The 16812-nt window shown below is 28.2% G+C and overlaps 3 protein-coding genes and 1 long non-coding RNA gene across 6 annotated transcripts; 2 read left to right on the top strand and 2 right to left on the bottom strand.

The window, feature by feature from the left end:
* Positions 1–1271: 1271 nt before the first annotated feature.
* On the bottom strand, positions 1272–3656 carry LOC105833799 (myeloid differentiation primary response protein MyD88). 2 transcript variants are annotated; one of them, XM_012675797.3, is made up of 7 exons: positions 3389–3656; positions 3107–3303; positions 2668–2763; positions 2431–2558; positions 2103–2271; positions 1863–2019; positions 1272–1751 (listed from the first exon to the last, which is right to left on the bottom strand). In XM_012675797.3, exons 1-7 carry the CDS (start codon positions 3517–3519, stop codon positions 1343–1345), a joined length of 1287 nt encoding a protein of 428 aa, XP_012531251.1. In that variant the 5' UTR covers positions 3520–3656; the 3' UTR covers positions 1272–1342. The 2 variants fall into 2 exon arrangements, with proteins under 2 accessions (XP_012531251.1, XP_012531250.1); XM_012675796.3 differs by having other exon boundaries at positions 1272–1754; positions 3389–3652.
* Positions 3657–3842: 186 nt separating this feature from the next.
* Positions 3843–8534, top strand: LOC114254698. 2 transcript variants are annotated; one of them, XM_036282479.1, is made up of 8 exons: positions 4418–5023; positions 5119–5189; positions 5294–5421; positions 6447–6523; positions 6605–6647; positions 6726–6852; positions 6957–7076; positions 7954–8534. In XM_036282479.1, exons 1-8 carry the CDS (start codon positions 4943–4945, stop codon positions 8174–8176), a joined length of 870 nt encoding a protein of 289 aa, XP_036138372.1. In that variant the 5' UTR covers positions 4418–4942; the 3' UTR covers positions 8177–8534. The 2 variants fall into 2 exon arrangements, with proteins under 2 accessions (XP_036138371.1, XP_036138372.1); XM_036282478.1 differs by lacking the exon at positions 4418–5023 and adding an exon at positions 3843–4072 and having other exon boundaries at positions 5294–6523; positions 6605–6852.
* Positions 8535–9205: 671 nt separating this feature from the next.
* On the bottom strand, positions 9206–16704 carry LOC105834566 (transcription termination factor 2). The gene is made up of 12 exons (XM_012677138.3): positions 16351–16704; positions 13886–14061; positions 13572–13790; positions 13117–13283; positions 12315–12831; positions 12061–12201; positions 11615–11832; positions 10990–11491; positions 10550–10890; positions 10299–10469; positions 9763–9962; positions 9206–9621 (listed from the first exon to the last, which is right to left on the bottom strand). Exons 1-12 carry the CDS (start codon positions 16527–16529, stop codon positions 9477–9479), a joined length of 2976 nt encoding a protein of 991 aa, XP_012532592.1. The 5' UTR covers positions 16530–16704; the 3' UTR covers positions 9206–9476.
* LOC114254699 lies at positions 10463–12009 on the top strand. Its single transcript, XR_003626021.2, has 3 exons — positions 10463–10592; positions 11377–11508; positions 11701–12009. It is a non-coding gene; the product is annotated as an uncharacterized LOC114254699 (long non-coding RNA).
* Positions 16705–16812: the final 108 nt, after the last annotated feature.

Consider the following 16812-nt stretch of genomic DNA (forward strand, 5'->3'; position numbering starts at 1 on the left):
TACATATATAAATTGTTATAATAAATGTATTATACGTATTATTGTTAATAAATTGTATTGTTTAAATTTAAATTATACAAAACAAATAAAGAATAATGAAAAAAACATTACACGTGAAAATTAGTAATTAAAATCAACAAGCCAGGTCTCTAGACATACAAGTTGATCTACTTTTATTGATGAAATCTTTATTCATCTAATCCAGCCATTTTACACTCCTGCAAGTTTATTCTGTAATTGATCGTAATGCTACTGAAATTGTTGTTACAAAATAGATCTGCTGTTCATAACGTAGAAGACAATCACAAAATCATGGATATTATATTATAGGATTTGTAAAAATTAATTATGTAGTTTAACATCCACATTTTATAGACACGTCATATTAAACACAGCTAAATCACGGCTATGGTATCGCTAAAATTCGATTTATATCTTTTTCACGTAAACAATACAAGAAATGTAAATTACTATAAACTGAATAACAGAAAAATAGTAATTAAGTTGAGAAATTATTAAAATATATATTACCTGAGCATTGATAAAATAACAATCTATATAATAGTAAAAATTTTTTTAACAATATAATTTTTTATTTGTAATAAAATAAATTTTTAATAATATCTATTATTTATATAAATGTCATATAAAACGAAATTTATACTTTATTTTGTATGCAAAATGTAAATTAATTATATTTTATGCATGAACAGCCAACACTAAATCAATTGTGTTTAATCAATGTCATATTAATGATATAAGAACAAATATATATATATATATATATATATATATATATATCTTGACATATACGCTTATGCGGGCGCGCGCATTTTATATTTTTTATAAATGTATATAAAAAATATATATATATATTAATTAACGTATATATATGTATAAACATTAATTAATTTCATATTATCTAATGTGCATGTGTATATATAAATTTATATTATTTATATATTATAAAATTTACATATATAATTTCCCATATAATTCTTATATACATATTAGAAAACTAATTTTACTAATTAATTCTGATACATAAATATTTAGATCAATTATCAGATTGATAATCTCAGAAAGGCAAAATATACAAAATAATTCATCAGTAACAAAACTACATTATTCTTAATTTTACAATTTTTTCTAGTAATATATACGACTGTCATGTATGTAAAACTTATATATTTTGAATATGTACTTTGCTAAACTTATTGCGCGCGCGCGTGTGTGTGTGTGTGTGTGTACAAATATTTAAATATACTTCCTTTTGCACACAGAAATGTATATAATATAGAATTTTGTATACAATCCTTGTACAAAAATCACTACTTTGTCATCAGGTTTTTAGAGCAATTCTTTTCTTTGTAAAATTACTAAATAATTTTTTTTTCTTTTTCTTATATTCATGAGGACTAGATAAATTTAAACTGTCTAAATTATCTAGTGATGGCAAATTTTGAACGATTGTCTCTGTAGTTAACTGATCATTTTCTTTGCTTTGCTTTGTTTTCCAATTTGAGGTAATTTTTTCCCATCGTGACAATGTCTTATTCTTTTTACTACTAACATTTAGAGTTTTTGTATCACTTGCTTTCATGATAGATTCACAACTTTCATTCTCTTGTGGATATTTTGATGTTTTTTCATTTGTTTTTTGAGTTATGTGAACTATATCTTTATACTTATCAGGTAATGTTTTCTTTATTTCTGTACTTTCTTGTAAGTTGTTTCCTTCTTGAATTGAACTGCTGTGAAAGTAATAATTATATTATCTTGTGTGTTCTTAAAATAATTTGTTATATATGAATCAAATTAAACAAGAATTACGTTACCTTGTGCCAAAAGAATTACGTTACCTTGTGCCAAAAGAATTTGGAGCTTGTATAGAATTGTGTAATTTGCCCCAAAAGTCTAATCCCTTGAGATTATAATCTAAATTAGATATATATTTTAATTGAAACGGCAATTCACATCTTTTGTATATACATGGTATAATTTTTCTCTGTCGCTTTTCTAAGGAAAAATACAATCTGTTAGAATACAGCACTTACAATATCTATTGTAAATTGATACAATTCTAAAGAGACATAACATACCAATACTTAGAGCCTGAGTATAGTTCAAGAAAAATTTGTTTGCCGAGCTTTTGAGAAAATTCGGTGATACTATAATGAGCAGTCTATTACATCGTTCGGATATCAACTTCATTATCGCTTCATGCTCGAATTCTATACCAACGACCAAATCTCGATCTTTCAAACATAGCTACAAAGCAATAACACAGTTTAATTTTATCAGAACTTTTGTAAAAAGAAATTATATATTATATAAGATTTTATTTAGCCATCCTAAGCCGAAAGGCAAGAATTATGTGAAATAAATAAAATAATATAAATAATATAAGATTTTATTTATTTGCAATACCTTCAGCTTGAATTGCGTCTCAAGTTTCTCTATCATCTCATTCACAAAATCAATATCCTCCTCTGCATACAAAAGAAATGCATCGTAGTATTGTGTTTCTAAACCTTGATTTAGCCTATGAATATCACCTATGAGGAACATATACATAAATGTTACATAATCATGTATACAACATAAAAATAATTGTATTGCAGAAAATGATCTGAACTAAAGTATTATGAATTATTTATAACAAACCAAATGTAAGTATTTTTTGATCAGCACACTCATCTATTGGCTCTGCTGACATTTGAGCTCTTTGCTGGTGTTCCAAATATCTCTCAGCATCACTTTCTACAATCAATAAATCTTCAGCTATAATTTTTTTTATTTACACACTAGATGAAGACTCATATTAGCAACTATATTCATAATTGATAATAATTGTACAGTGATAATAATTGTACATATGGAAGAGTGTTTAATAAAAAAGCAGTTCAATGAACATTCAATAATTTTCTGATATAATTAATATTTATCTCTAGTTCTTTATTGTCTCTAAAACCAATGAGGAATTACTGAGCACTGCTGAAACTGCTTCTCCCACTAAATGTATCCATTTTTATATTTGTATTGTTTTATATATATTTTTTAACTATCAAAAAATATACAAGTTTTTTGTGTATTTAGTACATACGAAACAAAGCTTCAGTGTCATCAATAATGTCCCATCTGTCCATCTGCTCCATCATTGCTTGAAAATTTTTCATTGTAATATCTTTCTGATTTTTCTCCAACAATGTCAATATGTGTATTGTTGGATCAGAATGTGATGTTAGCAGTGACATAAGTTCTGTGCTGAGCTCCAACTGATGTGCTAGGCCTCTCCAGTCCCTTGTATAATTTGTTTACAAATTAATTATGATGATACTTTTAGAAAAACCTATTTAAGTCCATTAAAATGTGAGCAAATGCATACCTTGGCAAGCCATTATCGCTTGGCAAAACCTTCATGGGATTCAGCATAGTCGCAATAACCTGTCTGCTCGCAGCAGTGGCTGCCACAAGTGGCACAGTCGATAAATCCATTGTGATATTCCCTCTTCTCATTCCTTTATTTAAATAACTATTGTATTGACTATGACACCGCGTCTTATACCCATCTAACCTATCTTAACAAACACATTTAGATCATATCACATCTTAAGTGTTTTATCCAGACTGCGTTCCGATATTCACTGAAATTCTATACAGTGTATGTGACGTAAACTATAGATTTTCAGTACTGGCAGTAATATCGGACTGCGTTCCGTTTCAACGCATGATGCGCATAATGCATTGTTCATCCTTGTTTAACGTTTGACAAACAACAAGGATGAACGATGCATCATGCGTATTATGCGTAAAACGGAACGTACCCTCGGAATGCAGCCGAGATGTCGCTATTGCGGTAGTCGTGCATGTCATTGCGAACCAGCCGTAATCAGCCGTAATCGTACATTAAGCGTAGTCTACAATGAAGATTTAAGCTTTAAGCCTTAAAAAATTGACCAATCACAGTCGATTTTTATAAAAATACTCAATTGTGATTAGTCAATTTCTTATGGATTAAAGCTTAAGTCTTCATTGTAGACTACGCCTTAGACCTGATTAGACCTTTTGGGTACGTCCCCTTATTTATGATATACGCAAATTTTTTGATGTAAAAAAATATTTCGAGTGGCGTTGCTGGTTATCAAACAATCCGATTAAACAACAAATCGATTTGCACAAGAAGAAGAGGAGAGATTGAATGATAAGAAATCATGATATAAGAAACACAGTGATAAGAAGTGGCGATTTTTTTTAGTCGGCATGTTTTTTTATCTATTTCAGATCTCTACATACAATTTTAATTAATTTAATTAAAAAAACAATTGCCAAAAGCAATAATAAAGAAAAATTTCTAACCACATGCACATACATAATTTATTGTCCTTAATATAATTTTTTTTTCTTATTATTTAATTTAAATTTCATTAAGTTTAAATAATTTATAACTTAGCATGAAATTAAGTTTTAATTAATCTGCTAAATGTATAGAATTAATATTTAAAAACCAAACTATCAGATGTAATTCTGAGTCATAAGTATCTTTAACACTTTTTCGCGTATTCCAAGCATTAAATATTAAACTATCACTCAACTGCCTTTGAAATTTTAAGCAACAATTTTAGGATTTAATAATTAAAGTTTCTTAATTATTAAACTTTATGAATATAATAAAATTTTAAGAAATATCTAAAAAACACAGTGGCAAAGTAAACATCCAAATTATTTTTCGGAATACTTTATATATAGCATTTAAAATTGGAACAAAAAATCTTCATAAAATATACACACATTACATATGCCGTTTCATCACGTGATATCTATTCTTTTGATCTTCATAGTGTTATTAGCAAGTACGAGTTTGTTTTTGTCCGTTGTTATTGCTACTGTGCAAAAATAACGATCACATTTCTTTTTTAATATCATTAAAAATTTATTAATAATGAATATCAGTAGAATGTCTGAACGAATTGAAATTATAAATCAATATTATGTAGCTTTAGAATATAAGATCGACAAACGGGTGAGTATGAATGTAAATTATATGTGTAGTCAGAGAACTTGATTTATATTCACTTTGATAAAATATTCCATACTATTTTTTATGTTAATTATTAGGAAGCATTAGAAAAGATATCCACTTTACACTTCAAATTGAAAATTAAGGATGTTAACAATTTTACAGATAGGTAAATAAATACTTAATTTTAAGTTAAAAGATATTATTTAAAAAATGTAATCAATTTTTGTTGATATATCTTCTTTTACATTCTTTTACATTTGGCATTTATAGATTCTCTCAAACAGCGTCTATAATAGAAAAAAATTTATCTATTTTTAAATCTGCTTGTGATCATATAGATGAAGTTACCAATCTTCTTGAATACTTATATAGTGTCAGTACAAAAATGATGTTTAATCGTAAGTTCGATACAATAATATTTTTGTGGTTGGTAACTGTCACACTATAATATTATCAGTGTTATTAATTTTATATTATTTACTTTCTAAATCATAATCAGTGGATATTCACTGGCAGACAGTTATAAGTATGCAGTCGCATACTTACAACTGTGATAATCAGTGATTCACTGTTTCAGTCACTTTCACTTCAGAATTAGTATATATATAGTCATTGAAAGATCCATGTATTTATTTTATTGATTGATAATCAGTAAATCATTGTAAGTATATCACTGATAGTCATTTACAATCACTGAAAGTGTATTTTTACTGATTTTATCAAGTTTTTACCGATTGTGATTTAGAGAGTATACAAAAAATATACCAATGAGAGAAACACATGTCAAATTGCTTATAAAGAAATTCTTATTTTCTAGATAATTTCTGTAGTGTTGATGATATAAATATGATATATGTAATGTTTATTACATCCAAAGAAAAGCACATTTCATCATTTTTAGAAATAGCCATAATGTAATTATTCCTAATAAAAATAATATATTTTTAAATGATATTAAACTATTATATATAAATTCTTATTATATTAAAATTGACATCCATTAATATTTGATAAATATTAATATTTTTTAGCAATAATTTTTACATGGAATGTCACAATGCACCTTATAAATCATTAATTTCAAGTAAATATATTTAAATTATTTAAGAAAATAATGCTTTAATTTATTAATCATTTTTCTTTAATTTTATAATCATGATTTTTTTAATTTACATAGAGTACATCACTAAAATGATTGTGTTCGAAGATTCAGACTTGTATGCATTTATTAGCTATTTAAAGATTAAATCTTATCTCCTGTTAAAAGTACATAGAATTATGGTTCAAGAATCAATAAAAAAAAAATTTCAATGGCTCTTAACACAAAGTTTTAACTATTTCCCAATCGTGGATTCGATCATTGTTGTATTTCATTCAATGGAAGAATTATTGGACATTTCAAAAGATTTTCAAGATCTTTCAGAATTCCCAAATTTAAGTTTAATGTCTATATGGTTAGAAGATATTGTAGCTGCAAAAATATTAGCAATGAAATTAAACGTATGTAATACAATTGAAATGATGTAATATAATTACCGAATTGTCTAAAATCTTATTAAAACAATTTCTTATTTTGAACAGAAAAATGTTACATTCATAAATGCAAACTTCGAATTTTGTAATGGTATCGTATTTCCTCTCAGAAAAAAATCTAATTTCGACTTGCTTCAGTCGAATATTTCTAATGCATTTGAAACTTTAGGAGATAAAATAAATTTAGACACGTGTACAAGTTCAGTTTACAATCTTTTTTATGATGGCAAGTGGCAAATACCTGTAAAGGGAACGTATTGGATATATGATAACAATATATGTGCACAGACAACATGGTATAAATGTATTTTCTTTTTAAATTTGCAACAATTTTTAGATTTAAGAAATTAATAAAATTCATATATTATGTATATTTAATTTGTTTAATTAATTTGTGTAGGGAGGATTTAAACAGATGCAAAAAATCAGCTGAGAAAGCAAGTAAAAATTGGAGAATTTTACCTATGTCTTCTAGAATAGAAATCTTGAACAATCTTTCAACTGCATTACATTGTAATGGGTATATTATAAAATTTTTGTATACTTTTATATGTCAGCCTATGATCGGTATTTATAGTCGATTCTTATTTTAAAACCGTTTTCAAATAATATCTTAAGGAAATGCTGAAGTGCCCGTCAAACTTGATCAAAGTCGATAATACCAACATTTTTCATTAGAAAATATCCTTGAATTATCTTAACAGAATTCCAAATCCTTTTAAAATGCACACAAAAATAAAGAAAGCAAAAAGCAATTTCATATCAATAACACATTTTGTTATGCATTAAAATTTCTTTGTTACTAACATAAAATCGCCCTTTGTTTTCTTCATTTTTGTGCAAACTTTGATTGTATAAAGAATGTTTAATTTTATAAAACAATTTCAAAGATTTTATGACAAAAAAATTTTTTTTTTAAAAGAATATCTTTTTTTCAAACTTCTAATCTTATTGTTAGTTTCAATGGGATGTAACATTAATATTTCATGTTATCGTTAGAGGGCAATTATTTTATTATAAACATATACTGCATATTATAAACTGTAGAAGTTTAGTTTTAAGCAAATATTGTCGTCAGCTGACAGTCGTTGTAGCAAAAAGTAAATCATGTTAACATGTCAATTTTTTTTTATTGAAATAAAATCGATCGTTGCCTTCATTTTTGTGCATACTTTAATTTTGTAAAAAAATTTAAAATTCTGTAATTCAATATTTTATAATAAAAAAATATCGATAATTTTATTTTAGAATCCCCAAATGTTAATATGACTATGTAGATTAATGCCATCTTAAGACAGTACTTAAAGATAGTTTTAAATGTAAGGTTCGATTATGAATACCAGTCATGATCTTTTATGTATTTAGTATATTTTTAGTAACACATTCCTTTTTTTCAGCAAATTTCAACTTGCAATGGAAATAAAAGAATGGCTACAATATTTAAAGACATTTGAAAATACACTATCCTGTTATCAAGATGAAAAATTTGAGATAAGTAATATTCATACGGCAAAAGGCATCGTTACTCTTATCAATAAAGATGAAAGTACTTTATTCTGTCATCTGACGTTTGCTTTAACTCTTGGAAATTGTGTTATAATAAAACTTCGAGTATTTTAGCACCATATTTTAATATATTTTCAACAGCTGGGATACCGCCAGGTGTTGTAAATTTGTTATCAAATAGAGATATAGAAGAGTTTCCTACTTGTGATAAGTCAATCTCTTCATTAAATATTGACGAGTTAACAGAAACATTAAATAATATATGTATATATTGTACTTTATCGAATCAAATTATACTCCCTCTTAAATAATTTTAATAACATTTGCTCTATTTAACATATGCTTTATAATATTTGATTTATGCGCATACAAATAAAAATACAAATTTTAATTCATTTAATTATATTCTTAAAATAAGTTCTTGTCATGTATTTTACCAATATTTTAAAATAAAATTGATCGTATAATGTCATATCTTTAACTCAATATTATTAACAATTATAGTAAACATTCAAAAATATATTCTGCAGTAAAATCCACAGCAATATTAATAGATCAGTACCAAATTCAATCAGAAATTGTTAAACGGCACTTATTAAGTCTACATTAAATTCGTGTTGATAACTCTTTTTAATATAATCTAACAGCAGCAGAAATCAAATAGAAATTAAAATTGCAAATTCTGTTTCTGTCGCGTCAGTCTACATCAAACTGTATAACGAGTATATTGTATTTAAATGTTTATTAATTTGCCCTATTTTGTTTAAAAAATTTACTATATGTATATTTATCAACATTCAGCAATATATGATGCAATACATGCATTGCATATAATAAATTTTATATCTGTAGTTTTTCTGCTGACAAAATTTGTAGCAAACGTTTCGCATCATCTATTCTTGTCAAACTGTCAGGAACATCTATATCAGTTAATCTAATATTGTTACTAACGTGTAGACAAATTTAAGCAATAAATAAGCAAGGAAATTGGTTACGTTCAGAAAACACAAGTGATCAGTGAGCAATCAGCGATTATTGTGGTCCTTACTGTTAGATCTCTAAATTTAGACCAATTATATTAACGAATTATTCAACTGTTGTACAACGGTTGTGTTTTCTGAACGTAGCCATTATATATTAATGGTTGATACAATCTAAATATATATGTTAATAAAGAAGTCTAGATAAACAAAATACTAGAGAGAAAATAATATTAATCAGGATTCAAATAGTGATTACATGTCTGTTTCATATTTCATAATGATTTGTATTGTTATTTTTTAAAATATTAATTAAAATACAAAAAATATTTTACGCGCATTAAAATAGATTTTATATAATTGTAAGTAAATAGAAAATAAACTTTCTTACGTAACATAAAATACTAATTTTAATTTAAAATAAATTATATATATCAGAAACCAAACAACGACTTAAGATCGTTCAGCGTAAGTTTTGTCGCTGCACTCCTATCGCCACTCAGTACATTTCTCGCAATCTCAAGTTTCCGTTCCTGTAACCCTTTAATACGCTCTTCTATCGTGTTAACACAAACAAATCTAAAATTGAAAAAATATAACAATATTAAAATAAACTTTACAAGGAACGCACGCGCGCACGCACGCACGCACGCACGCACGCACGCACGCACGCACGCACACACACATATATATATATATATGTATCAATGATGTACCAACTTGTAAATATATACATTCTTTTTTTGACCAAAACGATAAATTCTGTCTTGAGCCTGTGTCTCTAATTGTGGATTCCAATGTATGTCAAATAACAATAAATGATTTGCGCCTACCAAATTTAATCCCACACCGCCAGCAGTAAGAGACAGCAATAGGATTCTTGGACCAGAATTTAAATTATTAAAAGATTCTATTATAACCTAAAAAAAAAGTTTTTTTTATACAAAATAAAATATAATAAAAAATATATTACATTCACAGGAATTCGTGAGAGAGCGACGGATTCGATACGTCACGAGTTCGCTACACACATCCTGTATACAACTCTTTAGATCTAAGCAGTGTATAGGAATTAATATAATACTATCCGCTTCTATTACTACTACTACTACTACTACTACTACTACTACTACTACTACTACTACTACTACTATTATTACTACTACTACTACTACTACTACTACTACTACTACTACTACTACTATTATTATTACTATTACTACTACTATTATTATATTGCTATTTATAATCCATACTTGTCGATCTTTAATAGGAACACTCCCGGTAAACTTGCTGTATGTAGCATCTTTTATCGAAGACAAGTGGGATGCTATGATCTCTAATAGCATTGCCCATTGTGAAACAATGATAAGTTTATCATTGCCCTTTTGTAAAATTTCTTTAACTGTATCAAGTAGTATCTTCATCTAAAATTATATTATAAATTATATGTTACATTAATTACATAAAACAGTGAACTCTTTCCATTTATACAATTACCACTCACTTTTGAACTAATACGGTCATCAGCAAATACCGGATTGTCTGCAGTGAGTAGATTCTCGACTACTCTTTCATCAATACCAATGTCTTTTTCCTCTGGATTCTCTGGATCAATTTCGTTAAGTGATATGTTGTTCATTCGCGACAATATATCAGTATTTACATTTTCCATATCCATTATACCACTTTGTTTTACATCTTCCTGGTCTAGCATTGCATGAATTAATGCCGGGTGGCAACATACTTGACGTAATCTTAACAAGAGCACCAAAATCTCGTGCGTCTTTACATCCGCATGCATCGCTAACAATTTGTTTTGTGCTTTAGTGAATTGAGTCGCCTTATCTTAAAAAAAAAGTAATTGCGTGATATTAAAATATTTAAAAATATATTTCGGTATAAACATGCAAGACAACATATTATTTCAAATATAAATCTTCTTACTTGGATTTGAAAGATAAGCAGGCTTATCATACTTTCCATTATACAAATCATACATGTGTCCTTTTTCCGCGCGTTGAGCTAAGAATTGCGCGAATAAAGTACGCGAATAAATTAAAATTTTCTCATAAACCAACTGTTCCTGATGATCGAGTTTTACTATCACCTCCTCGATAGATTTGTCAGGCAAAATTTCCAACTCGCCTTTCGCCATCAATTCTTGTTTGGTTCTTCTCAACATTAATGTCTTCATAACCGTTGCCAATCTTTGATGACCCGCATGACTTTTATTATCCACCCACCGTTTCCAAACGCGTAAATCGTCAAATGGTGAACATTGAAGAAACTTCAAAATGGAGTATAAATCTAATTCTTTGTTTTGGATTGGAGTGCCAGTGAGAGCCCATCGTTTGCTTGCTACAAGACCACACACCGCTTCAGATGCTTGACTCTTATGGTTTCTTACTACATGAGCTTCATCAAGCACAACCCTCTTCCACTTAATCTGCAAGACAATTTTAAGTAAGTACCAAACATAGTATTCTATGCTATACAAAACATATCTGTATTATACATATTAATAAAAATTTTTTTTTAATTAAAAAATATTTGCCAAGCTTCGATATACCTTATATAATGTAGAATTTGTTTTGTATTCTCGAGATAGAATATTGTAAGTCGTAATGACCATATCATTCTTTCCCAATTTCTTAGGAAGAGTTTGTCGATTGCTCCCGTGATAAACTTGCACGGACAATAAACCTCGTTTGCATTTACTATGTACTTCATTCTCCCACTGCGACAATAAGGATGCAGGACATACCACTAAAGTTCCACCTTTGTAACCTGTGAATCATAATGACATCTCACATAATGATTTCTATATGTTTATTACATCAAATACATTTATGTCATAGTTGTTATAATTAATATTATAATATTCATATATTTTAAAAAGCTTAAAGCTTAAAGCTAAGAAAAGAAAGCAAATATTGAGAAAAATAAGAGAATATAGAAAAACAAGAATATTTGTTTTTATTAGATCCTATAAAATTTATAAAAACTTTTACATACGTGTAGGTTTATCTTTGTTGGTCCATTCGTCATCATCACTTAATTGATCCTTTTCATTGTCAGAGTCATCATCAGGATCAGTAAGAGTGATCATGATTAAAGCTATCATAGTTAATGTCTTTCCTAAACCCATATCATCAGCTGTAAAGGAAATAAAACGTGGAATTAGAAATAACAGAACATTAGAATTGTTTCCAATAACAAAACAAAAGATCAAATTAATATTAATTTATTATAATTTTTTAAATATTTACCCAAAACACCACCAGACGGTTTTTGCTTTTCCCTCCATAAAAGCCATGCCAAAGCATGCTTTTGATGTGGCATTAAATGGATTTTTAATCCTCGTGGGTCTTCTACTTTTTCATGCTCTGATGGACGAGCTATGAGAGATCCATGCAAATCTTGTAATCTATCAACTGTCAAAGCGAGCTCCTTATCTCTTGTCGCTTGTGCTTTTTTGCCTAATTCCCTTAATTCAGGAGATGTTATAGGAGATCTCATTGGTATATTAAAGTCTAAAGGTGAATAACCTAAGTAATCTGATTGTGAGTAATCTGAGCTTGACTCAGATGACTCTTTCGATATTTCGTCACTCATTAAATGTAATTTGTCTGATTCGGTTTTTTGATCATTTAAAAATGGTATTAAAGAAGTATTTTCCAATTCCCATGTCAACATCTTCATTTCTTCTTCTTTCTGACGTATGCATTCTTGTAATTTCTGTCCTTTATCAGGTAACATTTCGACATTTCCTTCAGAGAGTAATAACTAAAAACATAGAATATTATTATATAGAGTAAATCAAGGTGAATTAGATTACAGGGCAAATCAAAGATAAAAATTAATTGATCGGTTTTAAATTTATGTAAATAAGACAAAATAAATCACAAGCCAGAATAAAAATTTTGACCAGAATATAACAAATAGGATCTTTGATCCTTATTTTGACCCAATTTGCCCTTTAACTAATTTGCCTCTGTCTATTGGACATTAAAATTGCCTACATAATTTATTATTATATAAGCAATTGAATTTCTTACAAAACATATTTACTTTCATCTTAGCTGTCTCATGTTTTAGCTGTTCTAATTTAAGAACTGCAAGTGCTCTTTTTTGCGTTTCTAATATATTTCCAGGATTATTTCTTGTTTGGACCAACATTTCTTGTTTTGCAAAAGAATTTGCCAATTCAGAATCGCTGTTTTGTCCAGAAGTAGACTCTACAAGTAATATAGAATATATAAATAAAAGATTGTATATAAAACAATATCTATCCAAGATTAATTTTCCACAGACATTGGAAATGTGAAAATTTAGGTAATTTTACAATTAAATTATTCCAAAGATGGTAACAGAAAAGGTTCGATTTATCTTCCTTAAAAGAAATATGAAAATTTATCGGCGATGTTTTATCAGTCACCTTTTGTACGACAAGCAAGTCAAACGTGTGCAACAATGTCTATGGAGAATAAAAAAATTTCTACATTTAATATTATAAATAAAAATACCCGAATCAAGCTCAATAGTCACAGCTACATCGGGAAATTCTTTATCTTTCACATTTGCTATTTCATGATCAATATTGTTATGGTCTGAATTATCAGTGATAGAAGACTCACTAGAAGAATTAGGTCTTAATTCTTTAATGTCTTCTCTAGTATTGTCATGAGTAATGTCTTTTCGTTTTTTACCCTTGTTTTTAATCCTTGAATATGAACTCGAAGAATCTATTGAATAAAAATTTATAAAAAATATCTAAATAAAATTAATATTTTATATTATTTTAATAGCCAATGACATACACAAATTCATAGTATATTACCAGATTCAGAATCATTTATGTTATTAACTGAAAGATATTCTTCATCATCTTCATAATTGGTGTCATCACTGCCATCAGAATCTATAATATTATACTTTTTTGTCTTGCTCTTTGTCTTATTCGGATGAACAATTGGTGTGTCATCATCATCATCACTGAACTCACTATATATATTCCTTTATAAAAAAATGTTTATAAAAAATTAAATATTATTTTAATAATTTATTTCAATATATTGTGAAGTAAAAATCTTAGCAGATAAAATAATATCAAGTAATATTTTCATATTTTTTTAGACTTCTTATTGTGAGAAATTACTTAGAATTGAGACATTATTAAGATATTATGTGTCATCTTGTTTGCTTGGCTATAATAAAGTATAAAAAGAAAATAAGAGAAAATTTAATAAATAAAAAAATTTATAACAATTTTAAATTACATTTAAAAAATACAACAAAGAAGAATAACATAACAGGTGTAATAGATCACCAGCTATCAAAACATGCGCACGCATGTGCGTACGTGTTAACTCTCCATTGTTCTCATTTATCAAACATACATTTTCAAAGTTTTTAATAAAAATTGTACTAAAAAAATTGAAAAAATAATCAGGCAAATATAATCTATATATCTATCTAAATATAATAAAAAGTTTTGGAATCAATTTTTATCACATCTATGCAATTTAAAAAATGGTAAGGGTTTGTATTATGTGAAAGCACGAAAGCAAGCAATGGAGAGTTAATGATTTAAAAAACTCAAGAAATTTTAGATTAAGATTATTTAATAAAATAAATAAAAATTATGTAAAAAAATAGGAAATATAAACATTTGAAACAAAAATTCTTTGTAAATATATAAAATTATATTTAAAAATGTTAAATATGTAGAATGCAACAATAATGGACTTCATCAATAATCAACTTTCACACATTTCTCTATATATAATAATAATTTTATTATTATTTTAATTAAAAAACAGTTTTTAATTTAAAAAACCCCAAAAAATAATTTAAAGAAAGTGAAGACTGCTGCAAAGATAATCCTTTATCCTTTGTTATTTCTACCTCTATTGCTCTAGGTATTGCTAATCTTATCTCTTCATCTTTAATCTTATATTATTGATATGGTAATAAATTTGTTCTATATGAAATGAAACTATTGATTAATTTCAAAAAATCAATATTTAAATTATAATTTTTGATATTAGTGCTGTAAAAATTAATATCAGTAAATATGTATTATAATGGCAACTTTTTGAGCTCCTCCCCTGCCCACATGTTCTCTATATCATATAACTTCACGACTTTTCACAAATTACATTCCATATTAATCAGAAAACAATGGTACATTTTTAAATCTTTTTTACCCCTTTTTTACATCTTCCCCCTGCTTACAGAGCAAAGCAGAGAGACGAAGCTTCTCCCCCTACACCCCTCCCACGCGTTTTCTGCACCCTACTCTCCTGTTTTAAAACTAATGAAATTCAAACAAGAAATTAAAGAAAAACTTTTGTGTATAACTCGGAAACTAAGGCCGAGCGATGGTAATATGTATTGGGAAAAGTTGGTCAGAATAATGACCCTGACAGCATATATCAAGGTCATTGAAATCGGTGAGGTCGCCCTTATTGTGCATAATTATCCTAATATCAAACTGAAAAATGTCTGTAAAAAAAGATTTGCATTAAAAATAAATTTAAAAAAGATCTAATTTTATATTTCATAGATCGATTTATATTTGATCGCGAATTTCTGGTATATCGGTAACAAAAGTTTTCCCTTTTTTCATTGTTATCGTTACATTTGTCTACAAAGAACACGTTCTATTCAACACTGGCGAGCATCATTTGTCCTTTAATATTCGATAAACAATAATGAAAGTTCAAGAACGTTGCGAACATTAAAGGATTTTAAGAACATTAAAAAATTGTTCTTTGTCGCTGCACTGCTGTACTGGTGCAATAAGTTAGAATGGGAAAAAATATTTCTGTCCTATTCTAGCTTATTGCACCAGTGCAGCAGTGCAGCGACAAAGAACAGGCCTTAAATAAAACACGACCGAATTGTCTAAAGAAATCGCGGTGAAATCGACATAGCATCCAACATCGTGCTCTCGTTTCAAAATAAAAAGAATGTTCGCCTCTCACCCCCCCCCCCAAAAGTAAAGCCTTGTATTGAAAAAACAAATCCTTATTTGATCTTGCACAAGACGAGTCAATATTGTTTTACGAATTAATCGCCTCGATCACAATATTGATTGGGCGCAATAAGTATATCGCGAATAGTGGCGTATTGACTTTATCTCGTTTAATGTCCATTCTTTTCTTTTTCACATTCTTTGCTTTTTCATCACGGAAGGAAAGATGTACCGCGATCATCCGCGACTCCTTTGTTTTAAATAAATGGTCATTTCAACATTGAATTTGACAGCAATGGTGTATTATCAGGACAGAATGTACTCACTTTCTTGGTGTGAAGTTGGACGGTACATCGAAGTCACTGTCGTGGCTTTCATCGATAATTCGGTTGATGATCTCCTTCGTTGAACCGTTGACGACGTCCTCGTCGCTGTCGGAAATTACGATGGAATTGCCCTCGACCCTATAACCCGAATCTCGCCACTCCGTAAAGCTCTTTTCCATTTTTCACTCAAATATAATCCGTGGCAAATAAAACTATCAGTATTAACGGAAACGAATAAAAGACACAGGCTGTACACTGTCCTTTCGTCTCGTCAACATTCAACTACATCGGACCATATACATTCGCGACTCACATCTCGCATAAACCTGCACGAACTCGCACGCGGATAGCGGACAACCACCGGAATTTCAAATTTGTTGCCAACGCTAGAGGTGCGATCCACTTGACGCTACAAATACGTTCGAGACATTTGATTGGCCAATTAACATGAAGAATTTTACT

The sequence above is a fragment of the Monomorium pharaonis genome, chromosome 2, assembly GCF_013373865.1.
Source record: "Monomorium pharaonis isolate MP-MQ-018 chromosome 2, ASM1337386v2, whole genome shotgun sequence".
In the NCBI taxonomy this organism is placed as follows: Eukaryota; Metazoa; Arthropoda; class Insecta; order Hymenoptera; family Formicidae; genus Monomorium; species Monomorium pharaonis.

Bases quoted from the DNA above. Each gene is read 5' to 3' on its own strand.
- LOC105833799 (XM_012675796.3), bottom strand. From the start codon at position 3,519: ATGAGAAGAGGGAATATCACAATGGATTTATCGACTGTGCCACTTGTG. The intron at 3,304-3,388 runs GTATGCATTTGC...AAATTATACAAG, and splicing joins AGCGATAATGGCTTGCCAAG to GGACTGGAGAGGCCTAGCAC. The intron at 1,755-1,862 runs GTAACGTAATTC...TTACTTTCACAG, and splicing joins CCAAATTCTTTTGGCACAAG to CAGTTCAATTCAAGAAGGAA.
- LOC114254698 (XM_036282478.1), top strand. From the start codon at position 6,179: ATGATTTTTTTAATTTACATAGAGTACATCACTAAAATGATTGTGTTC. The intron at 6,853-6,956 runs GTATAAATGTAT...TAATTTGTGTAG, and splicing joins ATATGTGCACAGACAACATG to GGAGGATTTAAACAGATGCA. The intron at 7,077-7,953 runs GTATATTATAAA...CCTTTTTTTCAG, and splicing joins ACTGCATTACATTGTAATGG to CAAATTTCAACTTGCAATGG.
- LOC105834566 (XM_012677138.3), bottom strand. From the start codon at position 16,529: ATGGAAAAGAGCTTTACGGAGTGGCGAGATTCGGGTTATAGGGTCGAG. The intron at 13,791-13,885 runs GTAATATACTAT...TTTATTCAATAG, and splicing joins CATAAATGATTCTGAATCTG to ATTCTTCGAGTTCATATTCA. The intron at 9,963-10,298 runs GTATGGATTATA...CTTTTTTTTTAG, and splicing joins TTCCTATTAAAGATCGACAA to GTTATAATAGAATCTTTTAA.